We start from the raw sequence: 26,216 nt of genomic DNA, 5'->3' as shown, positions 1-26,216 counted from the left end.
CCTGTGCTTGGGGGGGATGTAGATCAGCCCCAAAAGAGATGCACCAGGTGTCACAGCCAGGTCCCAGCCCTACTCTGCCTTCCCCATAATGCTTAGCACAAGGCAGTGATGAACCTGCCCTGGCCTCCCTCTCCCAGGGGGGCTGCTTCCACCTCCAGCACCAAGTCCTGGTCACACACAGCATGGCTGTTCCCACAGCGTCCCACCTGCCACCATGTTCCCATCCTGCTCCAGGCAGAGCTGCCCCCAGTCCCAAACCTGTACCATGAACCAGACAGTGTCCCCTTCCCAAGCACCCCATCAACAGCATATGTAACTCTGTCCCCCACCCAAAAGAGAGGCTGCTGTTTCAGGACTGTTCAGAGAAGGAGTTTTGGGCTGAGGGGTGCTTGCTCCAGAAATGTCCCTGACTCTCAGGAAAGGACACCACAGGCAAGGTGATCTCTGCAGCTGGACATCCCATCTCTGGGCTAGTAATAGTCCTCCTCGCTCTCCCCGTAGTCCTCAGGCGTCGTCCGGGGCTTCGGTAGGGAAAAGTCTGTCAGGTTGAGCTGATCTGCAATGGCAGCATGGGGATGATGTGACACTGCTCTTGACCGTGCTTGTCCCCTTCCCTACCAGGACTAAAGCCAAACCAGGCACAGCAGCTTGCTGGGACATCCCTAGCACAGCCCTGTGCTCCCAGGAGCTCCCACCGTGCCAATGCAGCCTACCCAAACATTTCCTCCTTCGCCCTCATGAAAGCACAGGGACAAGGCATGGTGCTCACCTGGTGTGAAGACAGTCAGGCTGGCTAATGCCATCACCTCCCCAACCCTGTTCCTGGCGAAGCAGCGGTAGGTGCCTTCATCCGTCACTCGCACCCCCTGGATCTGGAGCCAGCCTGTCACTTCATATTTCTGGGGACCACCTCTGAACTGCAAGGGTGGGGGAGGGAGGCATGTTTCAATTAGTGCTGGAGCCAGAAAAGCACCACGTGGAGCTGGGGTGGATGGGAAGGGGAACACAAGCCTAGGGAAACTCTTTTCTACCAACTAAGTACCACCCTTGTGGCAGGCATAGACTCCTTGGATGCGGGTTTCCCTTTTCCCCACTACCAAAAGGAGGTGAATGGAATGGGCAGGACCAAGAGGCCATCCATACCCAGGATGGCTCAGAGGAGCCCCAAGTCCTGTGTTTGAGCAGAGGCAGTGAGGTCCCAGGATTGCTCTGGCATCAGCCACTCTATTTTCTGTTTGTCCCAAGCAAGAAATAGCCTTTTCCTGACCCAGCTGGGCTGCAGCTGTGTTTGCAGGCTGCTATTACAGTCCTGTGGCTGGGAGGGGAGAACAGCTGAATCTCCTCTAGCCAAGCAGGGTAGCCCTACTTGGGCTGAAGGTCCTTGGCCAGACCGTTCGACAGGCTATGGGGTGAAGGGCAGAAAAATGGAACTGGACTGGCACATCACCCCACAACACTGCTGTGTCCCACCTGCTCCCTGATGTTCTCCCATCCATTCCACCACAGTTTCCTCCCTGCCAGTGCCTGGCTGCAGTGCACGGCCCCCGTGCTTCTGCCCACACCCTTTAATAGCTGGTTATGCTCAGCTGGGGACTATATTTGGGGCTGACCACAGGCAGGATGCTGACCCTTGGACCTGCAGCACTGGAAGGGGAGCTCTGCTCAGAGTGAGAGGCAGAAGAGTCTGGTCCCTGAGTCTGCTGGTGGGACCAGAAGATAACCTAGATTGGAAGGTGCTTTGGGAAGTCCTCTGCTCCAGCCTTGCCTGTGGGGCTGCAAGCGAAGCCATCAGGCAGAGCAAACTGAAGGCAGGGGCATGAGAAACTCCCTGCTGCAGGTCTCTGCAAGTCCTAAAAAATATTCGATAAGTGCAAAATCTGATAGAGAAAGTTGCAGAAGAGAACTATGCTGATGGCTCCTACCACTGAGACACCAGTCTGGATCAGCCAGTCCTCACGGGGTACAGGCTCCAATCTCCCTTTCTCATCCCCAGGCAGCCAAGCTTGGCCAACCCCAGAGCATGATCACCATCAGGCCTGTCTGTTCACCAGGTCTAGGAAGGGCTGGGTCACCTCAGAGCCATGCCCAGTGCCATTCACCTGGACAGAGATGTGGGGATCATCTCCAGGCAGCAGCATCTCCATGCCATCCTTCCTCCATTCAATGGATGCCATGGGGTACGCGAAGACCTCGCAGCCAAAGATGACATCCTGCCCAGTGATGTTCCATGTGTCATAGGGAGGAGAGGTGATCTGGGGCTCTGGGGAGAGAGGATAGGTGATCAGGTTGGGTTTAGAAGGCCTCCCATGCTTGGCAGGTCCCATGGGCTCTCCTGGGCTCATCCTCTCCAGGGTGGCCGCATTTTACTCATGTAGAGATACTGGGACCCTTCTCAAGCCCCTTTGCTCTCCCACCCATGACAAACCCTCACTTTGCCCCAGGACACAGTCCCACCTCACATCAGAGACTGGGAACTCCCTTCCCAGACACCTTGAGCCATCGGGGTTTGCCATTCATCCTGGTCTCACTTTTCCTGCCTGTAGAGTGATGCTCAGGAGCACACAGACAACAGAAACAGTTCAATAAGAGCAATGTTACAAAGCTAAGCTCTTCTGTGCAATCAGAGCTTGCTCCTGCCACAGGGGAAAGGCTGAGGAGCACTCATCAAGCCTGGGACCAGTGGGAGGTGGATGATCTTCCAGCTGAAATAGGCCTCTGCTCTGGCACAGCCTGGTGCCAGCCGCTAAGAGACCCAGCAGGTCCCTAGCTGCTGTATGGAGCCAATATCTCCAGGTCCTGCCCCTCTTCCCTGGAAGGAAAGAGCGAGGACTACCTACCCATACCTGCTCCAGGATCTGGCCCATAGTATGAGCCAAAGGTGAGGGGAAAGCCTTCACCTCCAAATATACCTGAGGGAAAAACTCATAGACATGATTATCTACAGAAAATAAATTCAACCTTGACGCCCCTTGGGATGTGGTGACAACACTGGGTGACCTGTGCTGGACTGGGCAGGCTGTAGAATGGCCTCCCCACCACTGCCTACCTCCTGAGCTGAGTTTTAAACAGGAGGTGGAAATTGTGCAGCCAAATCAAACCAACCCAGGTTTCCATTTGCAGAAGGCAGCCACATTTCTCAGCAGCCAGCACAAACCCAGCGCTGCCGCCAAGAATTTGCTAACAATTCCCTGGAACTTCCCCATCTGCTGGATTTGCTGCTGTCCGTAAACCTCACTCCCACTTGGCAAAGCTGCTCCCAGACCTCTCCAGGAGCTGGGTGCACACGGGCTGCCTTGCAGCAGCAGAGTAGAGAGCCACCATGCAGAGCAGCCTCACACACAACCATGTCCCTGTGGACCCTGTGGGTTTGCTGCCAGGTGAAATAGTCAAGCCAGACCCATTTGCTTGTCCCTTCCCAAGAGGTAGGACCCTCCTTCCTGCTGCCTGCACAGCTACTCCTGGGCCACTACCTGACTCGCAGGGACCCTCATGGGCCACAGTTAGGTTGGCATCAGGGTGGGCACGGGCAACTTCCAGGAATCTGCAGATCTGGGCATAGGTTTTGCCATCGGAGCCACAGAGTGCCAGATGTGAGAGGCAGGCACACTGGGGCTCAGGCACCTCTCCATGCTGCAGGTCCCCAGCATCCAGCCGGCACTCCAGGTGCTCCCCACATTTGCCATAGAAGTGGTTGGTGTTGTCCAGATCACAGATCTGTCCCTCCAGGTTGGCACACTCCCAGCAGCAGTCGCAAGCATCCCGTACCATGCCAGCCAGGCACCCCCGTGGCACTGGGCACTCCTCTGGCTGGCACTCAGCGCAGCCCTCCCCTTCTTCCAGCAGCCGCTGCCAGCCCCGCTGGAGGTAGTCAGAGGTGCTGGGAAAAGCTTGGCTCAGCTGGACTGAAGCCCAGTGCAAAGAGAGCAAGGAAAGCACGAGGCAAGAGGAGCTCAGGGTCTTGGCTTCAAACATCCTTGCAGCAGCTCTATTCGGGTTCCACCATCACTTGGACAGAGATCTTCAGCACTGCTCTGGCCTCCCTGGCTAAACCCAAGGAACCATCCTGGCCTGCAAGAAGAAAGGTTGTGTGTTAACTGTGCAGGGAGCACTTCTCACCTCTCTAGCACCTTGCTGGCTTGCCCTAAGTAGCAGCACTGCATGATGTGCAGGGGAGGATCCATCCCAGCCCCTCTTACCACCAGCCACACAGCCATGTTCTTCCCAGCCTGGGGCTCTCCATCTGCCTCCTGCCTTGAGATGCTGAGATCCTCTGGTGGGACAGGGCTGCTGAACCCAGATCCATCAGGTTTCATTCTCCTTTTCTGGCAGCCCTTCAGGCTCCAGCCCTACTATGGCCTGGGGATCCACAGGGTTGGCATGGTGCTCTACACTGTCATGGCTCTGGTTCGTACCTTGCTCATCTCATCTCACAAAACTGCTCTCAAGCTGGATGTCCCCTTGCTTTCCCCATCACTTTGCAAGAGTCACGAGCCCTTTTTACCTCCCTCAACATCCAGACAAATGCAGTGGAGCAGTTAATCTTGCAGAGAAGAAGCCCTTTCCACACTGGAGGCAGCCAACTGAGAGAAGTCAAATCTAGGATGCTCCCAGTCATGCTTGGCTTTTGTCCTCCTCCCCTCTGTGTGCCATAACCCCTCTGTTTAGGCACTACTCACTTGTGCAGAGGAAGAAACACACCCGCCCCAACCAAGAAAGCTTCGTGACCCCCTCAGTTATCACACAGTCAGGTAAGGCTGAGCATGGACGAACTCAGCACACAAGTGGGCAGGCCCAGCAGTATACAGCAGATCAGGCTGTATTGACACAGTGAGGTCCCCATCCCAACCCCCAAACCTTCATTACTCCCCAGCTCCAGGTAAGCAGAGTGGCTGATCTGCCTCAGGCTTCCCATTGCTGCTGGGGGGACATGTGGGGCTTGGAGCCTGTCCCCAGAAAGGGTGATAAGGAACTGAAGCCCTTTTTGAACACCTTCTGGCCCCCAGTTATACCCTGTCTGTTTTTCCTGAGATGCAGTAAAATTACACTCCCTTAGCTCAGGGCCACCCAGCAGAAATAGGGGGGGGAGGGGGAAGCCAGGCAGCCGGGTTGCCCCCCTCCCCTCCTGCTGGCAACAGCACCGAGGGGCAGGCTGTGCGCCCCCAGCTGCAGCCGCAGCCCAGAGATGCAGTGATGGGGATAGCCAGGTCGGTGGGTTACACTCAAACGTACCCCCTGGATTACAAATTGCGAAGCTTTCACCCGTTTACCAGAGACCACCGAGCCCCACCGGGGTCGAAAGGGCCAGGGTGTCCCGGTACCAGAGTCCACCTCAGCCCTCCCTAGCCTGAGATGTTCCCCCAAGGCTCCAGCCCCGATGGGTGGGGGGGGGGCAGGGATGGGGGCTGTTCCTGCAAAGTTCGTTTCTGGCTCCCCGAGCCCGGGGGGCAGGCGCTGGCGGTGCTGGCTGAGTCCTCAGAAGAGTCTCCCGGGTCCTACCCCTCCGCAAGTCGTCACTTACCGGAGGCGACGGTGCCGGGGAGCGGTGGTTTCGGGGTCTGCGAGTGTGCGGGCGGGTCCGCGGTGGCCGTGGCGGCTGCTGGCCCCCGGCTGCTCTAGCACCCGCCGTGATGTCAGCGAAACGTGAGTCCCCCCGCCCCTCCCGGCCCGTGGCCCATCCCTGGAACGGGACCCGCACCCCTTCCCTGCCGGGGTACCTTCACCCGCTGTGCCCTGGCCCCGAGGCTTTGCTGATCGGGACCCCTCCCTCGGTACCTCCCCTGTGCCCCTGGCACTGTAGTTACCCCAGGCCGTGTGTCGGGACCTGGACTGATGCTCAGATGCATCCGTGGGGCAGCAGGGGCCCAGGATGCGAGGCAGAAGCCAGAGCTGGGCATGGCTGGGGAAGGGAGCAAAAGCACTTCACAACCTACGATTTGGGTGGGAAGTGCAGGCTGAAACACTAAGCTGATGTAACTAAAGGGGGGGATCATTCCTGAGGGATGTCTGTGCTCATCCCATCCCCTGAGCCAGGTAGAAAAGGGACATTGGGGTGCAAGCGACGGTACCACACTGGCTGGAGCTAAGCTTTTGGGAGTGGTGGTAGGGCTGCTCCATGTCATGGCAGTGCAAAACCCATGAGCATGGAGCTGAGCATTCACAACCCCTGAGCAAGCTCCTTCTCTGCTCCCTGCCTCAGTTTCCCTGGCTCCAAGGAGCAGGGCACCTTGCTGCACAAACACATCATGCATGTGCGTCTTGCTCCTGCCACTGTGCCAGGGATCCCACGGCTTGCCCCCATCCTGTAGGCAAGGAATCTGTGGGTTTTGTTTCCCCAGCAAAGCTCAGGACCCCTCAGAGGATCTGCTTTCCTTCACCACACTGCAAAAATCTAGTTTTGCTTCCCAACACCCTCCTGTAAATTTGTTCTGGGCTCCAGCACTTTCTCTTGTTCATGTTGTGAATCCAGCCATAGCTAACCACAGAAAATGCACCAGGCTTCAGCCCCTCTAAATCTGCTTTTGCCAGTGAAAGCCCTGCTCTAGACCTCTGCTGCAGAGGGGTGTTTCCTGTCTGCTCTGCCTTCAGTCTCACATCCCTCTCCCCTTCTGTGGCCCCCAGCCCCTTGGCTCAGGGCTGCCTCCCTCCCTGGCTCTCCTCACTCAGCCCATCGAGATTGGTCCCAGCATGCCACAGGTTTTCAGGCCCCACATCTGTGAGCTGCTGAGTAGCAGAGACTGCAGCTTCCTTATGAGCAGGGAAAAAGTCAGGAGGGGCTGAGGTTTTCCTACATGCATTCCCAGAGCACATTCAGAGTTCAAGCAGAGAGGGGACAGGCCAGGCACCGAGCCTTCCAGGCTGCCCTGACGTATCCTGCCTCTTTGCCTTGGGATGAAACATTGCCTGTGTGTTTGGGCATCCCCAAGCCAAGCACCTGTCCCTGCCCCACATGGAAGGTAAAGCAGTGGGGAGAGCCTGGACCCAGATACCATCTTCAGCCCACACAGCTCCTGGCTGGCACAGAAATTAGAACCAACAATCTCAGGTACCACTGAAAAGTGGGGCCAACAATGCTACTGGGTGATTGCCCTTGGCAAGGAGGCAAGGAGGAACAGTCCTTGCTGCTGTCCTATATACAAGGACCCCAACCCTGATTCCTTCCGTGTGTCATGGTCCAGGTGTCTGGTGCATCCCTGTGTCCATGGGTTTACCAGGACCTCTGGGCAGCCAGATTAAGTTTTACTGCAGCAGCTGCATCTGATGATGTGGGGAGAGGCCACATCTCTGGCTGAAAAATCCTCGGTCAGACGTGAAATCCAACCCCAGTTCTGATCTTGGAAAGCTCTAGCTGAGGATGCACCACAAGCTGGTGCTTGGAAGCCATGAGCAACTTAGCTCAGCACAACTCAGCTCGGATCAACAGGATGGAGCTCAAATCTGGCAGGTAATTAAACCTCCTGCTTAATGAGACTATTGAATGTGCTAATAAACCATAGCAGCTATGAATGAGAGGTGGAAGATCTAACCTGTGCTTAACAAGGAAATGTGCTCAATCACACCTTGATTCAATCAACACAGCTTCTGACTGCACCCAGGATTTGCAGCTCTGGCTGCTGGGAGCAGATCTGAAGGGAAAAGTGTGGCCTATTTATTTATTTCTCTCCAGGGTAATTTGTTAGTACTGTAGCACCAGAGGAAGCTTAAGCAAAACCAAACCAAACAAACAAGGCCCCCTGTGTAATTAACCTTCTCAGTGGCTAGACCATAATACAAGCTAGGGTAAATTACATTCTGTGCTCCCTGTCTGCACTGAGCAGTTATCCCTTTTCCCTTCTCACTTGCCTTGAGCCTGGTGAAGCTCCTGAAACTGGACTTTGAAAGTACAGTCAGCTTCAGGCACCAAAGCCCTCTCCTTCCTTCCTTCGTGCAAGGCTGTTTCCTATCACCATGTATCCCCCTGTAATAGCCCCTTTGAAGCCATGAGTTTGTGGATGCTCCCACTGGACGTACAGCCATGGCATGTCTCTAAAGCTCTGCCATCAAGATGTGCCCCTGATGGCAGAGCTGTCATGGCCAGTCTGGAGTAATCCACTGCTCCTGGTCCCACTGACCCCTCCCAGACCCAGGCTGATCTCTCAGATCACCCCATGGAGGTCTGTGGCTTACAGCAGATGAGGCCAAGGAAAAAAACCTAGGCTGGAAAAAAAGCCTTGGGTTGGGTGACTCAACGCAGAAGTCACATCAAGGAGGTCTAGAGAGTAACAATGAGGGGATTGCAATGAGGGTCATGTCACAGCAGAAGCAAATGTCACTGCAACGTGGTAGGACAGGGGTGCTGCAGGCACACAGCCTAAGGCCATGGCTTCTGATAATACACTAAATCTCCCTCTTTTCACCTCAAACCCACTGCTGCTCCTCTGCATTTCCTGCCATGTGGGGCATTCTGAGGCAGCTGGGATCCGGCCAGCCTATCCCAATGCCATGTGGCTCTTGGGGGTTCCAGCTGTATCCTGGGGGTCTGTTGCAGAGACATAGGATGGGCACCAGCCAGTCCCTCTTCTCATTTGTGTGCCATGCAGAACCTGCACTGGGAAGCAGACAGGCTCAGGTTTCTCCAGGCTTTTCCAGAGCAAATTCCTCCCTAGAACAACTGTCAGCAAATTATTGGGACAATGGTTGCAGCTATGAGCAGGATGGCTGAAGAGGCTCTTAGGACAACCCCAAGGAGCTGTGGCTGGGTGGCAAGGGATGCTCCAGTCCCCAGGCTACTAGAGTGTCCCTGGCCGGAGGCTGCCTGGCCTCTTCTTTTACAGCAGCTGTGGCTTGGCAGGACTGGATACAGTTTAACTACTTCCCTGCAGGAATCTCCCAGCTTTCAATGTTTTTTTTCCAGTTATATAATTCGGGACCAGGAACCAAATGGGTGGCAGAGGCTGCAGTCTCAGGGATGCTCTCCTTCTGCCCACCTGGCCCCATGGATGACACGGCCATGCCAACTTTGACACCTCGAGGCTAGGATAGCAAACTTCCCACTACCCTGCGATATGCCAGGCTCCCCCACTCCGTACCTCTGACCATGTAGCAAACAGGAGCACCTCCTAAACGTCCCTATGCCTGCCGCCTATCCACAGTCCCTGCCTGCCTCCCCCCCGCCCCCGATCCGCCTGGGGGAAAGAGAGTGGCAGAGAGGTGCAGGCAGCAGGGTGCAGGCAGCGGGCTCTCTGCTGCCACCTGCAGGGCACTGCTGGCCTCGTCACCGTTCCCTTGTGACACTCTCCCTTGTACCGGAGATCTGCACATCCTGGAGCAATGCAAGACCACATCAATTCTGCACCCCCATTTCCCTACACCCCAAAACATGCCCCCCTTCGTGAGCCCACCCTGGGGGGCCTCGCCACAATGTAGTGTCCTGAGGGACTTAGGTACCTTTCTGGGCTCTGAGGACCCTCTGCTCAGCCTGGCCTAGGTTCACAGGGCTGCACAGCCCTCTGTGATGAATGGGTGCTCCAGGGGGTTCTGCCAACTCAGCGGCACCATGCCCTGTGCCCGCTGTCCCTGTTGCCACACTCCCTTTCCCCAGCCTCCAGCAGCACCAGGGGAGCTGGGACATGGCCAAGGTAGGTGACCCACCACCCCTCGTCACCAGGGACAGGTGCTGGGGACAGGGAGCCTGCCCGCCCCCCCTGCAAGAGGCTGCCCATTTCCAGGCGTCATTAAAGAGCAATTAGCTGGAAATTAAGCTGAGAACAAGTATTGATTAGCTCATTAAGGCTGGGGGAGCTGGCTGTGGTGGTAGGAACTGCTGCTGCTCACCCTCATTATGAGCAAGGTTAAAGCTTGTGGTCGGGCAGCTCATTAGAAATGCCAGGGACCAATCGATGTTCCTGGCCCAGCACTTCCCAGCACCTCTGGGGACACCCAGCCACTGTTTTTCGGGGACTGGTCTGTGAACTCTGGGATGAGCTGGCTCAGAAGGGATCAAGCATCCTAGTTCCCCATTGCCTGCTGCTGGATCCTGGGCTCCACTGCAACAGTGCAGCCTTTGGGTTTGTCACACACACACACACACACACCCCCACCCCATCTGGGAGGGTCATATTTCTCTGCCTCCTCGACCAGGGGACTCATGGGGACAGGTCCCACTCAGCCCTGTGAAGTCAACCAAGTGCATGGGCCCAGGGCAGTACTACCAGCTTTGGGAGAAGACAACCAACAGTGCAGCACCCCAAACCTACTCCCCACCAGAGATGAGTTTGTCAGGCCTCAGCGCAACACTGCCAGTTTGTGTGGGTATGGGACAAACCAAAGGGAATCTCAGGGATGGAATGAAAGCAGATGGGGCCATGGAGGAAGGCGAAAGACACCCAGTGGCTCTGTATGGCCAAGTGCTGTCAGACCACTCTGCCCTGGACTCCAGCCCCACAGCTCTGAGGGCTCTTGGGGTAAGCTCAGACCCTGTTCAGCCATCCAGCCAGACCCAGCCATGCTGAGCTCCTGTGTTTCCAGACCTCAGCTCCCTCCAATGTCCTTCCCCTCCCCACCTTTACCTATCAGGACAGGGCCAACAGCAGTTCAGGGCCAGCTCCCAGTCAGGGCACACATGAAGTGTGTTCCTGTGCAGGCTGTTGGTGCGGGCAGTGTCGGGGGGGTTTAAGTGTCATCATTATTTTTGTTTTCTTTGCACTGCCCTGAAAATATATTGTATTCTCAGCTAATCCCGTTCAATTACACCACAATAAAACACATAATAAAAACGTAATTCATTTTGCCCAAGCGCTTCATCTCCCTGTGTCTTGGCAAGCTATTAAAAATTTGTCTTCATTTTTCTGGCAAGAGCCTTGTACCTTTTCATCTTTAATTTATGAGAGCAGAATAGCTACTGACAAGTCCTTATTGCACAGCAGGGGGCTGCATTATTTATGAGCCGCCAATGGCTGGCTCAGGGGAGTTATTTGCAATATACCAGGGGCCAGCAGAAGGAAAGGGACAGATCCCTCACATGCCTATCCCAAACCACAATCCCACTCTGGGTGGGTGCTGGGTGCAAGTGCCTTCCTGGCTGCTCCTGTGGGAGGAATACCCCCTGATGGCCTCTTGTCAGCTCCAGCCTAGCAGGGAAGCTACAGCACAGGGTGGCTCTGGGCTGTCTGGCCCTTATCGTGCCAGCCGCTGCACCTTCCTATCTTTGGCTTTGAGGCAACACTCAGTCCTCTGTCCTGGCTCAGCACAGGAACTCTGCAGAACGTGGTGGCCTCCAATCCCCCCTCTTGTGTGTACATCCATCACTCCTTGTGACTGGCGTGGCCTGTGGGTGGCACAGCCACTGCTTGCAGACCTGCTAGAAACCCATGACAGCACCAACGTCCTCTCTGATTGCTGTGCTTAGAAAGTGGTATAAAAATATCCTCACTGGAGAGGCAGGCCCAGGGCATCCTGTGAGCAGACTGTGCGAGGGGGTGGGAATGTCGGCAGAGCTGGGACAACACTCTGGGCTCTCCAAACCAGTAGCATGCAGAACAGAAGCTTAGCAGAGCCCTCTGTGTGGTGGTGCTGCACAAAGCTCCCAGTGCTAAAAAAAGCCCTCCTGACAGCTGGATGAGCTTAATCACAAGACAAGCCAGCTGGAGCCACTGCAAAGGCAGCAGGATGGGAAACAGGGAGCAGAGCCTGATTCTGGGGAATACAGGAGCACCCCAGCAGCTGACCTGCCCATCCCATCCTCAGCCTGAGAGCAGTCCCTTTCCACCATACAAAAACTGGCAAGCAAGATGCTTCTCTTTACTTTTGATTTTGTATAAACAATCTGCCTTTATTACTTGGTAAATGTAGGTATATCATACGTATATCAAAAATAGCTAGAGGAAACCACAGTGCACTTAAAGCTGTTTGAGAAAGGTTACCTGAAAGCAAGCACTTCAGGAGAGGGTAGAGTGAATCCCTTGGGGGGAAGCCCAGCCCTGAACAGAGATGGCTTTAAAATGAGAACAAAAATGTGGACCCTGCTGGGATTAAAATGTGCCATTTGCTCTGGATGAAAGGAACGCAAGGCCAGATTAAATCCCCACAGCAGCCCAGAGGAGAACAGAGGGTGTGCTGAGGCTGTATGCCCGAGCTGGAAGAGCCACCCCTGGGTTTAAGCCACTGTGTGCGCTTGAAATCACTCACCCACAGTTATTTTGGATATGGAGAGCTTTCCTCTCCAAAAGCTGCTCTGCCATTCCCAGGCATCAGCTGATGAACCACTGGGGAACACGGGATGCCTACAGATGTGTTCAACCTTCAAACACCATGATTGTCTGTTGCCTGCTAAAGCCGGGGAGCATCATTTTCTTCCCCACTCCATATCCTTGCTCACAAGGTTCTTGGTTGCCACTGTCCAGGCTGCCCCATGTACTGCACACAGCTATGGGCACAGGTAGGCTGAGCATGGGAGAAATGCACCAAGGTGCCAGGTGGGAGGTGCCCAGAACAGGGCTGAGCCTGGCTGCAGGGATGGGGTTCAGTGCAGTGCCACATGGCTGCAGGTATCCTGGGAAGCAGGGCCAAGCACCTGGGACCTACAGACACGTGACAGCCAAGGGAAAGTGGCAGCAGCCCCAAGGGGCTCTGAGGGGCAAATCTCAGTGACGCGCTGGCTCAGCGGCTCCGTGGCACGCGTCTTGGCCATTCCGGGTGCCCCGGGCCACCTGCTCAGAGCCCTTTGTTGAAGTAGATGGTCTCCAGCTGTGGGTCTTTCTCCCGGATCCGAGCTTGAACTTCAGGCTCAAGGCGGCTCACAGACATTGAGCTGCAAAGGGGATAAGGATACAAGGGATGGGGTAGGGAAAACTTGCTGGGAGCTGCAGGTTGGAAAACTGTTGTCAGCCTTTCTCTACCACCATCATACAGAAACATCATCCTCATCGCTCCCACCACTGTGTGTGCACAGGGATGTGAGTTTGCACACACAGTTTTAACTCTCTGACCACTCGAAGGAGCAAAAGTCAGAGTCCATGGCCCCAACACCTGCACTCCATGGTCTCCCCCACGGGGCTGGACACACAGTGCCCATCCTTACCTTTTCTGCGGGAAGAGCGCACAGCACAATGGGGTTGCGAACACCAAGCTGTGAGGGAGAGACATGGAGAGGAGAAACTGGGCTGCATAAATCACCAACTTGTTTCCACAGCCTGACCCCCAGATAAGCAAGGGGGCAGCCCAGAACTGTGTCAGGTGCTCAGCCAGGAAAGGAGTAAGGAGATGCCCTCTCCAAGCTCCAGACCCTGCATTCAACTCCTGAACTGGGGCAGAGCCTGTCCCCACCAGCATGGTGGAAGTGGGTGGCTGGCTTGGCTCCATCTCTGCTGGAGCTCTGGAACAGCTCTTACCTCCTCTGCCAAGCAGATCTCCCCCAGCAGCACTACTCCCCATACTCAGGCCTGGGCTGCTCCTGGGGCAGTGCTGCCCATCAGTGAAGGGCTACTTACCAGAGTCCCACCAGGCCAACTTGCAGAGGAGCATTCAGGTACGGGTACCGCTGGAAGGACAGGGAAAGGCTCCTATCAGTGGGGTGAACGGGGAGGGAGGATGTCTGTCCCCTGATGGGGTGCCAGCCCTGAGGGATGCCAGCACGGTTACAGGCTGCCCCTGCCCACCCTTCTGTCCCAGGATCACCAGTACCTTCAGGAAAGGTCTCTTCTCCAGTGCATTCATGATGACTGGGGGGATGGCTAGAGAAGAGAAGAAGAAGATGAGCTCCCAGTGCTCACAGCCCCCTGCCAACCAAGGGACCCTGTCCCATGCAGACAGGGACCAGCTGCAGCATCCAGACACAGGTGGAGGAGGGGACACTCACCCATGGCAGGGACTGCCATGCCAATGCGGGACACCACCACCTGGAAAATGGCCTTCTGGGCTGCAGCTGTGGACTCACCCAGGCGATTACCATTCTCATCCGTGACAGGGATCCCCAGCTTGAGCTCTCTGCAAGGAGAGCAGGGGTGAGGGGACCCCAGAGCACATGGGTGGGAGGATCATGGAATAGGGCAGAGATAGCACAGGAGCACATCTCCAAGGGAGGCTGGCATCCTCCTGTATTTCCCATCCACTGCCTGCATAATGGGCTGGGGAGAGTCTCAGCTGGACCCCCATTCACACTTGAGAGTTCCTTAGCAAGGCTGGATGGGGGTGGAGAGTTCACAGACAGCTTGATAACTCCTTGGAATGGAGCTGGATGCTTGTACTCTGAAAGCTGCACCCTAGGGGAAGGGATGCCTGCAGGGCAAGGAAGGGAGTTCCCTCAAGCCCAGGGCATTGTGCACTCCATGTCCCCCACTACTGCCTGGTGCACCCTAATGTGAGACCAAATACCCCATACCAGCCCAGGGGCTCACCTCTGCCTCATCAGTGGGATGTTGATGCAGTTGGCAGCAGCCACAGCTGCAAAAGGCACATACCGGCCGATGATGGCTGGCAAGTGCTGTGGGGGCAAGAAGGGAACACGCGTCACAGGAAGTCTAGGGCACAGCTGGCTGTCCCCAGGCCTGTCACCATCCTTCAGCAATACTCTGGTATGTCCCAGCCCCAGCACGGAAAACTGTTGCTTCTTCCCCTGCAACTCCCAGTTGGTGAAAGCTGCACAGCCCAGAGGGCCCAAGGGATCCTACACTGCCTCCCAGACCTAGACAGAAGCCAAGGGGTGAGAAAAGCTTGGAGTGATCTAGCTAGGGATGAAGGGGAATGAAGGACACACCATCTCCAGAGCCACTGTGAGGAAGAGGGGCCACCTTATGTGGGTGCCCCCAGGAATCCCCTTTTCTCCATTTTCTGCCTCACCCTAGGTGATGGGGTAAAGCTGGAAAGGGTCCAGGTGCTTCAGCCAGAGATGGCCAAGGGCCATCTTACCTTGGTGAGTGATTTGAGCCCCAGTGCTGTGACAACTGCCCCAGTGGTTGCGCTCACATAGGCTGTCCCCAGCTGGCTGCAAGAGCAGGATGAGACACCACTGAGCTAAGATCCCTCCATTCCACCAAAGGAGAAGACATCATGCCATTCAACAGTAGGAGCACACTTAAGTTCTTCTCCCAGCTTACTAGTAACCCTGACAGCCCCACTTGGTTACCACTTCTGGCTGTACCAGGTCCCCATCGACCCATCTCACAGCACCCCTACTAGTCAAGAAGCTGTTGAAGGCCTCCCCACGCAGCATTTTGGGATGGCCTGGGGACCTGGTCAGAGGGATGCTCACCTGGGGGTGATGGGTGCATCCCCGCTGCGGTTGGTGTAGTTGACAATGGCGTTGAAAGATTGGTTGACCCACTGCCAGAACAGCACAGCCGGCGTGGTCCTACCAGAGACAGGAGGTTGCTGGTGGCACTGGGGGATGCCATCCATGCTCCTATAGCATGGGTGCCTTGTGGGGTATGAGGCCTGTGTCCCTTCCTCACCCCAGGGCCAGCAGGGTGCCCAAGGTAGGGGAGATCCCATGCAGGCACCCTCCCGGCCTTCAGGTGAGGAAGGGATTGGTACCTGTAGAAGGTCAACATGCATCCAGTGATGGTCATGTTCATAGGGACCTGGGCAGACATGCGCCCTATGAGAAGCATCTTTTCGCCTGTGTCAGGGTGGAAAGCTGAGTCATAGATGTACTTTGCCCGCCACAGCTGGTCCTCTGTCAGTCCTGGGGGTACCACACCTGCCCTGCCAGGTAAGAATAGCACCCATTGAAAGAATTTCTGCCAATATCTGTGCCCTACCTAGTTCCCCACCCCATGTGGGGCAGCTCAGGGACCAGTCAGGCAATTCTGGGGGCTGGCGTTGGCAAGGGATCACCCTGACGCTGCATTCTGCCCAAGAGTGGTGCTCAGGGCATGCCCCTTGCCCCAGGTACCTGTAGTCCTCCACCACCCGCCGAGCTTCCTCCAGTGCAGCCCCTGAGAGCAGCAGGTTTCGGGGATCAGTCACCATGAAGAAGTGCTTGGCACGGCCCTGGAAGGTGCTCTGGTCCCAGCGCGGCTCCCTGATGTTGATGGTGGCAGGGAGGGACGGTGACATCTTCTGGGGGTGGGATATTGGTGTGTGAGATGTGATGCCCTGTCCTGCATCCCTGCTGGGGCAGCTCTGGAGCTGCCCCAGCCTGGGGAGACAAGCAAGGGACACACAGAACCTCTTTGCAACGGTGCTGAGTAGGGACCCTCGAGACTACTACCCAGCAGATGGGGCAGCTCATGGGCTGGTGACACCCTCCTCACCTGCACCCTGTCAGTGAGGAGCTCCCCAGCCCAGCCTGCACCACTGAGCGTGGTTCGGGACCCCACACCTCAGCAGGACCCCTGGGAAACCGGTACGGTACGGGAACCCACCACCTCGGGGCTGGAGCTGCTGCCAGTCGGGAAGGCACGTGACCCAGGGGGGATTCCGAGGAAGGGCCCGGGAAGGCAGAATATACTCCCCGGGAAGGCATCGAAACACGGCGCACGACCCCACTTCCTCGCCCACCCTTTCCCGGGACAAGCAGGGCTCCGCCTCCCCCACCGGCGCGTGACACCATCGCTCACCGCACCGGCCCGGCCCCGGGCCGCCCCCCTGCACTCACGGCTTCCCGTACAGCGCTCGCCGTCCCCGCGCCGCCCCCCTGCACTCACGGCTTCCCGTACAGCGCTCGCCGTCCCCGCGCCGCCGCCGCCCCGCTCCCGCCCGCCGCGCTGACGTGGGGAGCTGTCACGGGGAGGAAGGGCGGTGCCATGGAGGGAGGCGGCGGGGGGCACACGGCGACGAGCCGCTAGCGGCGGGGCGGAGGTGGGGGAGGGGACGATACGTGCCCCGCCGCACGCGGCATCTGACACCCTTTACGCACTTCTGCCCACGACTGCGCGCGCGGGTACGCGGCGCGCATCAGCCTGTGTCCTCGCGTGGGTCCTGGCGTCCGCGCTCACGCGCGTTGCGGTGTCTGTGCGTGTGCGTTCACGTCTGCTTCTGCGCGCTCGGGGGCGTGTGTTTACACGCGTGTTCCTGCACGAGGCTGCCCCCTTTCCCGCCAGCCGTTCCCGCCGGCCCACGCGGGGTTTGGAGCGCGCGGTGCCGCGCGCGTGCATGCTGGTAACCTGGTGCTCGCGTCTCTGGCGTTGGTGTCCACGCGTGTCGCGGCGGTTGCGTGCGCGCGCAAGGCAGCGCACGTTCGTGCTCCGGGCGGTGCGTGCGTGCACGTGCCTGTGCGGAGTCGTGCCCGCGTGTGTGTGTGTCCGGGGGTGTCTGTGAGTGTGCGTTGGGCTCGCACGCGTGGGCGTGCGCAGGGGTACAAACACGCATGCCGTGGGCGTGTCGGTGCATGGGGTGCGTGTGCATGTGGGTCCGTGTCCCCGCACCGGCCGTGCCCCCACCCAGCTCAGCGTCGGGCGGTCCCGGGGTAACTGCTCCGAGGCGCAGTGCGGACCCTGCCCCCGTGGGAGTGCGAGGACCCCCCCTCCCCGTGCCCCGCCCCCGCCACCTCCCCGCTGCCCCTCCCCGCATCACTTGAAACCGCCGCGGTGTCGGGTTCGAGTTGGCGGCGCCGGGCCCCGCGGGGGGGGCCGCGGACAGTTCGGGGTGGAGGCGATGCCACCCCGGGGAGGGCGACGTTGGGGGACACCGGCGTACATTATCGGAGCGGTGAGCGGGGGACACGCTGCACACTCCTCCCGGCCGTGCATCAGTTTCCCCTGTGAACCCCCGCGATGCTCCGCGTTAGGGGATGGTCTCAAGGGCCGTGGGGGCACCACACCTTTCGCCCCACGGAGCCCCACGGAGGAACGCTCTCCCCTGAGCTCCCCCAGGCCGTGGTCGTGGGACACACACACACAGGGCTCCCCCCACCACCTGCAAGGCCAGCCCTGGCCGCTCGTGATTGACAGCTCCCGCGCCCGATGGCCACGCCGGTTCCGCAGGGGCAGCCAATCCCCTCAGGCGGGGGGGTGGGAGGTGGTGCTGGCCCCCCTCCTTGGCCTCTCCATCCCCCCCGCGCTGCCCAGTGTCTCTTTCGCAAGTGGCACCATGGGGACAGGTGAGGAGGGCACGGGGCGAGGGAGGGTGTGTCCCGGGCATCCCTTCGCGGAGGGGGCACCGCCGGATGGTGCTAGGGGGGTGGGCGCAGTGGGAGGGCTGCCTGGGGGGCTGGCAGGCGACGGGGACACCAGCGTGTCCCCCTGGCCAGGGCCATCACTTATTTATTGAGGTCAGGCTGGGGCGAGCGGGGGATGAAGCAGGGGGGCCTGCGATGGCGTTTCACCTACGCTTGGAAAATCCCCGCGGGAACTGCCCCGGGGGAGAGTGGGCTCGTCAGGTGGTGTCAATCTGGAGGGGCTACAAGGAGGATAGGGAGGGGCTCTGCACCCTTCCTGTTGCAAAGCCACCCCAGGAAGGGCCCAGGGAGGTCAGGTCCTGCTCTCTAGCATAAAGCTGAGTTCCCCACATCCCTTCCAAAGCCTTTCCGGCTTTGTGTCATCAGCTAAAGCCCCTTTGTGCCCCTGTATCCCTGTCCCAGGGCAGGGCAGGTCAGCCTGCGCTCACCAGCCCCGCAATGGTACCCAGATACCCTGCAGCAGTTTCGCTCCCAGGGCGCTATAGGGCTGGTGGGGACAAGGCTGGAGAGGGGTACACAATGCTCCTTGTCACTCCAGGCTGCATCGCTGTGCCCAGGACCCATTCTGCCAGCACCAAGTACCCACACCATCTGGCTCTGGAAACGTGTTGCTAAGAGGGAGTGGTACCCGAACTTGGGCATGTGTTGCTGGACTATGCCATGTCCCCCCTTGGCCGGTGGGCAGCCTCAGCCCTGTGAGGACGTGGCCAGCCTCAAGCCAGACTCCAGGACGCTGGGGTGCCCAGCACCACCATGGCCCAAGGCTGGGACACAGGGATGACGTCGGGCAGCCGATCACGGAGCTCCAGCAGTGAGGCCAGCCTGGCTCCCCATTGCCTTCTCAGCAAGCAGAGCCGGCTGGTCAATGGGGTCACCCGGAGTTGCCGCACTGCCTCCCCCATGGGCCGTGTCATCCTCATCAACACCCCCATTGAAGGTGCGTACGGTACCCTCCCAGCCCTCTGCCCACCCACATGACCAAGGGGGTCTGGACACTTGTGTTCCCTGGGTCTGGGGGCAGGGAGAGTTGCTCTGGTACTGAGGACATTCTCAGCAAGATGCTGTCACTTACACCCAGCCAGTGTGACACCTCCTGTCCTCTGTCCCCACAGCTAGCAGCAATGAGAGCGACATCATCAATGCCATCACAGTGGAGAAGAGTGCGGATGGCAAGCTGGGCTTCAGCGTCCGTGGGGGCTCTGAGCATGGGCTGGGCATCTTTGTCAGCAAGGTGGAGGAAGGCAGCGCTGCTGGTAAGTTAGACAGGGTGAGGGACACCAGCGGGGACAGGCACTTCCAGCAAGACCCACTCAGGTGGCTCCCTGTGACACAGTGCCACAGCAACGATGCTACTCCTCGCAGTGGCAAGCTGCCATTTGCTCCCTGCCTCTTCTGTCCATGGAGTTTTCAGGCTTCACATGAAGAAGGGCAGAGGATAGGAGTGGCAGTCCCATGCTGATGGCTCACTCCGAGGTGACAAGTCCCACATGCCTGCCATGGCCTCAGTACAATTGTCAGTCATCTATGCCTCTGTTCCCAGAGAGTTCAGATCAGGCTGGGGACATGTTTAGGCAGGGGACACCAAAGAAGGGCATCAGTGCCAGGTCAGATTCTCAGCTGAGCCATGTGCCCTCACAGAGCAAGCCGGGCTGTGTGTTGGTGACAAGATCACGGAAGTGAACAGCGTAAGCCTCGAGAACATCACCATGAGCAGTGCTGTCAAGGTCCTCACCGGCAACAACCGCCTCCGCATGGTGGTCCGGCGGATGGGCCGTGTGCCAGGCATCAAGTTCTCCAAGGAGAAGACGGCATGGTGAGCAAGGCATCCCCCATGCCAGCACCCCAAAGCCCAATCCTGTCAAGGGCATGGTGGGGAGGCTCGGTGAGGGATGCTGAGGGACAGGAAGGATCCCAGAACTGGGGGACCTCCAGGGAGGTGGAAAGGCACATCTGGGGTCTCTGACAAAGGTGGGGAGACCCCAGGATGGGGCACAGACTGGGGTAGGAAGGTCTGGAGCAGGCAGAGTGGGTGCAAGCCCCATCCTTCACATCTTCTATCCCTATCAGTCTTCTCTGCTGGGTGATACCAATTGCCCCTTCCAGCTGAACGGTGAGAGTCAGATCCCTGAGACCCCTCCCCCCCAACACTGTGCCCATGCTGTAGGGTGGATGTGGTGAACAGGCGCCTGGTGGTGGAGAAAAGCGGCTCGACGCCATCAGAAAGCGGCTCTGAGGATGGGTTGCGGCGCATTGTCCACCTCTACACCACCTCTGATGACTACTGCCTGGGCTTCAACATCCGTGGCGGCAGGGAGTTCGGCCTCGGCATTTATGTCTCCAAGTATGGCCACCTCAGGGGGCATAAGGGAGTCCTGGTGCCCCAATCCCTGTTGTGCCCATGCTGGGCTTGGCACCTGCTCTCTGGCTGAGCCCCTCACCCTCATAAAACTGGGCATCACCACCATGGGTGCTGGGGCACCTGGACAGAGGTGTGGGGCAGCAGCAGGGCTCCAGCAAGAGCTTGGCCCCATCCTGCCCCATCACTGCTGCCCTAGGGTGGATCCCGGGGGTCTGGCGGAGCAAAATGGCATTCGGGTGGGAGACCAAGTCCTTGCAGCCAACGGAGTCAAGTTTGAAGACATAAGCCATAGCAAGGCAGTGGAGGTGCTCAAGGGACAGACCCACATCATGCTAACCATCAAGGTACCCATGCCTGGCCTCCTGGGACCCCTGGGAAAGGCGGGAGGTCAGCACGTCCCCACACTGGCGCTGCCCAGCTGGGCCTGGCGCCCATGGGGCTGGTGCAGTTGCTGCCACCTGGCTGGGTTTCAGGCAGATGGCGGGGGGGTGAGGGTGGTGCATTATTCATGACTGGCACTGGATCGGGTTCTCCAGGGCAGCCTGTGTGTGCTGACCCCCTCATCCTCTCCCCCTGTGCCTAGGAGACGGGACGGTTCCCTGCCTACAAGGAGTTGGTGGCAGAGTACTGCTGGCTCAGTCACTGTAAGGGCAGTGCTGTGGGTACTGGCAGGGCATGGGGTTGGGTGGAGGGGCTGGGACCCTCACACAGACAGCATCTGGCTGCTCTAGGGAAAAAGGTCCACACTACGGGATTCCCTGGTGTTGGAAGGGGCATGAAGCTCCCTGTAGCACAGTTAACATCTCCACAATCCTTACGTGCTTTCATGGTCCCACTTGGGCCCCATCCTTGGAGGAGACATGAGAGTCCCATGTCACAGCCAGCAGCCCTGTGGCCTCTGTGGCCCTGCAGGATCCTCCATGTCCCCATCTTTGGAGGGAACATAAAGATCTCTGTGCAATGGCCAGCAGCCTGCTGGTTTCTGCAACCCTGTGGGACCCCCATGTCTCTATGTCTCTTGTAGGGGACACAGAGCTCCCCATTTGATCTCCAGCAGCCCTGAAGTCCCCGTAGCCCTAAGGGTCCCCCATGTGCCTCATCCTCAGGGGGAATGGGGAGCTTCCTGTGGCCCTGCAGTGTGTCACCCCGCATCCCTGCTGTGCCTTTGCAGTGACCAATGGACAGCTGCAGCAGCTGTCTCAGACCTCAGAAACCAGCTCCTCCATCTCCTCCTACTCCTCGGGGCCAGCGCCAGGGACAGTGAACGGGCTGGGGACGGCCACCCCAGTGTCCCCTGCCCGCACTGTGGATGTGGCCATCTCCACGGAGGATGGGCCGCGGCGAGGCTGGGGGCGGGATCGTGCCGAGCGAGCCATGCAGACCGAGCCGGCTGCCGAAGGGCTGCCAGAGACGCGGCGCACGGTGCGGCCCCCGGAGCTGCTGCGGGACACGGCCATCCGGGGCCAGGCCACTCGTGAGCTTCCTGGCACTTTCCCGCGCCGAACCTTCACCCACTCACCCAAGACAGCATTGCTGCTGGCGCTGAGCCGGCCCCGGCAGCCCATCACACGCTCCCAGAGTGACCTCACTGTTGCTGGTAGGCACCAGGGCATGGCCTCATGCATGGAGCTCACCTCTACCCGGGGTCCCCCTTCAACCCTCCAACCCCAGCTCTGGTAGTCTGATAGCTCAGCCCTTTTCCCACATGGAGCCTGTCCCAGACTCGAGAATCCTATAGGCCCTGACCCACATGGATATCTGACTCCCACTCTTGGGCATCCTGTAGAAAGTCCCTGTTCCCTGCCCTGGTGCCTTACAGCTGTGAGCTCATGTGGACTCCTGGCCATCAGCTCTGGGCATCCTATAGCCCTGTGTAGCCCCAGCTGTGCCCCAAGGGCTTGTCAGACACCCCAAAGCCCATCCCCATGGGCCCTGGAGCATCCCTGCACCCCACAGCAAGACTCTTTTCTAGTCAGTGCCTCACAGTAGCTCCTCCTCATCCTCTCCCAAGTTCCCTGCCTCCCAAACACTGTTTGAGGTGTCATGCCTTGGCTTCTGTGTTCCAACCTTCCCTCTCTGTCCTCAGAGGAGAAGCGGAAGAAGGAGAAGCCAGAGGGACAAGGAGCGCGGGGGGCATCCCCAGGGCTGCACCGCTCCAAGACCCTTGTCAACCTCTTCTTCAAGGGGGGCCGTGCCACCAGCCAGAGCTGGGCCCCACCTAGCCAGGAGCTCCCCACTCCCGAACGCCGGGCACGCACCAAGTCCCCAGGACGCCTCGATGGGGACAGAGGTACCAGGCTGGGGGACAAGGTGGAGAAGGACCGAACATGAGACTGTTTACCCCTTATGTGGATACTGCATCCCCATTGCAAACTACTGGGCATGGAGTAGGCACATGGGGAGAGGGTCCCCAGGCATGCAATTTTGGTGATGGGCAGTGATGTCACTGGCCTCCCCTGAGCACTGATCCCTCTCTATCTCCCTTGCAGTAGGTGCTGTGCAGAAGTTTGTCATCCGGAGCCTGAGGCGGGGTAACGGGGGTGCCCATGTGCCTGGGGGGACTGTGGGACAGGCTCTGCATGCGCCTGGCCTCACATTGCATGTGTCTGTCTATCTAGCATGGAGCAAGCTGTTGGGGTGGGGGAACATGAGGGAATTTGTGGGCTGTGGGATTTGTGGTCCCTGCCTCACTGGCCACCTTTTCTTGCTCCGTGTCCCCCCCCACCCAGAGAAAAGCCGGCGTGCCAGTATCCTGGGCCCTGCGAGCATCACTGCCCTGCAGCCCAATGGCAGCGATCCCGAGGCCCGGTTCCCACACATCCAGGACACCGCTGCACGCCTCCTCAGCCCCGATGAGGTGACAGCTGTGCTTCGCCACTGCTCCAGGGTATGGCACCGCGGGCAGCATGCAGGCAGGGCATAAGCAGGGCAGTGCCAGCACCCCATGCTCCCCCCCTGGGCAGCTCCTGCATCCCAGGGTGCATCATGATCAGTGAGCCCCAAGTGCCCCTGTTAAGCTCTGGGAGGTAAATGGAAGCATGGGGGATGGGGCAGCAACCATCCAGTGACACCGCTCCTGCACCCATAGTACCTGCATGATGGCAGCGTGGAGGATTTAGTGCGGCCATTGCTGGCCATCCTGGACCGGCCAGAGAAGGTCATGCTGCTGAGGGATGTGAGGTAGGTGGTACCCTGATGCCACCCAGCATGGGATGGACCTGAAACCTCACATACACTCTTCAGCCCCAATCACACTCCATCCCAGAGGCTGCCACAGCCTGTCCCCCATCTTTGCCCTGGCAGGAGTGTGGTGGCCCCCACAGACCTGGGCCGATTTGACAGCATGGTGATGCCCTTGGAGCTGGAAGCTTTTGATGCCCTAAAGAGCCGCTCAGGTAAAGCCCGCCCCACCCTGGGAACCTTGGCTGTGGCTAGAGGCAAGGGGTAACAGTACAATTAAAGGGGTGACTCTTGGCTCTCTTTGACTGCAGTACGCTCACCTGCTCTCCGCCCAGCCCATCATGATGTCACCCCCAAGAGACACCTCATCACACCAGTGCCTGGTAAGTGGCACCCCATGGGGTCTGCCTGGCCACTGGGTTGCTCTGTAGTGGGGAATGGGAGGGGGAGATGGTATGGGGCAGTTTTGGGGGAGGAGAAAGGGAGTTGGGATGCCTGGGTGCAGGAGCTCCTAGGTCCCAGGAGAGAGGACATCTGGTGTCTCTTAGGCACTGGGAGGTTCTGGAGTGGCAGGATCAGTGGATCCTGGGTGCCAGAAGCTCCTGGGGAGGAGGACCTAGAGATCATGGAGGGAGCTGGGGTGTGGGGGGCGTCCATGGGTGTCTTATGTCCTAGAGAGGGGAGATAATGAGTCTGAATGTCCCTGGATGAGGGCGATCTGGGGTTCTTGGCACTGAGGAGGGGGCCCTATTTGGCAGAGGTTCTAGTGCCCTGTAGTCCCCAGGGGACCACTTGGAATCTCTGGGTGGTGGGGGTCCTAGGGAGCAGGGCTGTGGCATCTCAGGGCGACCCCTGAGCCCCTCTCGTTGCAGACTATCGGGGCGGGTTCCTGCTGAAGCCGGCTGGGGCCCCAGAGCCGGAAGAAGCCGGGGGGCTGCAGGCAAGTCCGGCCCGGCCGCGGGCCTCCCCCAGTCCCCGCCGGCTTCACCCCCGCACCTATACCCCGCTCCCTGATGTGCCAGTGGATGCCTATGCCTGCACCAGCCGCCCCCCACCCGCGACCAGCCCGAAATCCCCCAACTGGCTGCTGACCAAGCCCCTCCCGGGGGAGGGGCATGGGCACCGAGGCAGCACCTGGCGCAAGGAGCTCCCCGAGACAGCATCCACCGAAGTTCTGGGGAAGCCCCGGCGGGCACGGTCTCCCCTTGCACCTCTCCTTGGGGGGCCGGGAGGTGAGGCAAGGGCTGGGGCAGCCATCAATGGCCCTGAAGATGCTGGCAGGGAGGAAGAGGAGGAGGAATATCGGCTGCTCACCGTCACCCTCTCCAAACTGAAGCACTCGCTGGGTGAGTGGCATATGCATGGGACCCTAGAGACGGGGTGGGGACAGAGTGAGAATACTCTTCCTGGCACTAGTATTACTGGGATGAATGACATCTTCTTGGCAAGGGGGCAGGAGGGAAAACCCAAAGCATTCCCTCAAAACTATAATGCGAGGAGCTGCTCCTGCCCCAGCCCCTCATCCATGTAGGACCTACCAAAGTAGGCCAGGATGGAGGCATAGCTTCCCAGGGGAGGGGGTGCCATGCCTGGGAGCAGGTGGGGGGTCCTAGCCTACCTGGGTATGAGTATCTTGTGGCTCCCTCATAGGGATCAGCATCTCTGGTGGTATCGAGTCAAGGGCACAGCCAGTGGTGAAGATCGAGAAGATCTTCCCTGGAGGAGCTGCCTTCCTCAGTGGCATCCTCAAGGTATGGGAGAACCTTGGTGGGGACCTGAGGGGTGGGCAGGCAGCCAGACATCCCTATCCTATGATGCCACAAGGTGCTGGCAACCCCTGGCACCCTAGAAGTGGTTGCACTTCACTCTGCTGCCTTCTCTTGTGGGGGCCAGGCTGGGCAGGAGCTGGTGTCTGTCGATGGGGAGAGCCTGCAGAATGTCACCCACCAGCGGGCGGTGGACATCATCCGCCAGGCCTACCGCAATAAAGCCAAGGAGCCCATGGAACTGGTGGTGCGGGTGCCTGGAGCCCCTCTGGAGTGACACTGGACACCGACCCTGTTCATGGAGCCATCCCGTGCTTCATTCCTGCACCAAACTGTGGCCAGTCTCAGCACAGGCAGAGGGTGTGAGAGCCAGACCCCTTTGATGGGCATGGAGGAGCTGCCTGCAGCAGAACTCTGGTTGGGGCACCACTGGCAACATGTGAGAAGAACAAGCAGCCTGTGACCCTGCTCCGGCCACACAGACACAGGCCTGAAAAAAATGCAGCCAGGGGCTTGTTTTTAATTAGCATTTCTGGGTGGTACACAATTGAGCCAGGCTCTGGGCATGGGACACAACCCAAATAAAGTACAAAAATCCCCTCCCAGAGCTGGGGGCAAACAAGCCAGAGCTGGGCACAGCCAGACTTTTCCTTTGGTTTGACCCCTCTGTATGCCCGGCTGGCCATCCACCTCTGCCCACCCTTCTGGTGTTCCCAGAGTGTCCCCAGCTGGCACCCTTCGCACCATGTCCCTCTCCCCTGGCAGCCTGGGCATCACAGGGGCATGGGCCAGGCTTTTTTTTTTGTGGGGGTGAAACAAG

General features: G+C 58.7%; 3 protein-coding genes across 3 annotated transcripts; 1 reads left to right on the top strand and 2 right to left on the bottom strand.

Moving 5' to 3' along the window:
* Positions 1-470: 470 nt before the first annotated feature.
* KAZALD1 (Kazal type serine peptidase inhibitor domain 1) lies at positions 471-3,972 on the bottom strand. The gene is made up of 4 exons (XM_054382534.1): positions 3,471-3,972; positions 2,100-2,260; positions 770-917; positions 471-556 (listed from the first exon to the last, which is right to left on the bottom strand). Exons 1-4 carry the CDS (start codon positions 3,970-3,972, stop codon positions 471-473), a joined length of 897 nt encoding a protein of 298 aa, XP_054238509.1.
* Positions 3,973-12,569: 8,597 nt separating this feature from the next.
* SFXN3 (sideroflexin 3) lies at positions 12,570-16,041 on the bottom strand. The gene is made up of 10 exons (XM_054382106.1): positions 15,866-16,041; positions 15,505-15,675; positions 15,224-15,322; positions 14,881-14,956; positions 14,370-14,455; positions 13,832-13,959; positions 13,657-13,706; positions 13,464-13,513; positions 13,055-13,102; positions 12,570-12,784 (listed from the first exon to the last, which is right to left on the bottom strand). Exons 1-10 carry the CDS (start codon positions 16,027-16,029, stop codon positions 12,688-12,690), a joined length of 969 nt encoding a protein of 322 aa, XP_054238081.1. The 5' UTR covers positions 16,030-16,041; the 3' UTR covers positions 12,570-12,687.
* Positions 16,042-18,844: 2,803 nt separating this feature from the next.
* Positions 18,845-25,673, top strand: PDZD7 (PDZ domain containing 7). The gene is made up of 16 exons (XM_054382298.1): positions 18,845-19,028; positions 19,204-19,344; positions 19,730-19,904; positions 20,256-20,432; positions 20,647-20,794; positions 21,034-21,094; positions 21,622-22,047; positions 22,537-22,740; positions 22,940-22,981; positions 23,180-23,337; positions 23,539-23,630; positions 23,754-23,845; positions 23,942-24,013; positions 24,503-24,976; positions 25,281-25,381; positions 25,524-25,673. Exons 1-16 carry the CDS (start codon positions 18,845-18,847, stop codon positions 25,671-25,673), a joined length of 2,697 nt encoding a protein of 898 aa, XP_054238273.1.
* The last annotated feature ends 543 nt before the right edge of the window (positions 25,674-26,216 follow it).

This window comes from Indicator indicator, chromosome 7 (genome assembly GCF_027791375.1).
Source record: "Indicator indicator isolate 239-I01 chromosome 7, UM_Iind_1.1, whole genome shotgun sequence".
Taxonomy (NCBI): Eukaryota; Metazoa; Chordata; class Aves; order Piciformes; family Indicatoridae; genus Indicator; species Indicator indicator.
This window is presented reverse-complemented; position numbering and strand designations above follow the sequence as displayed.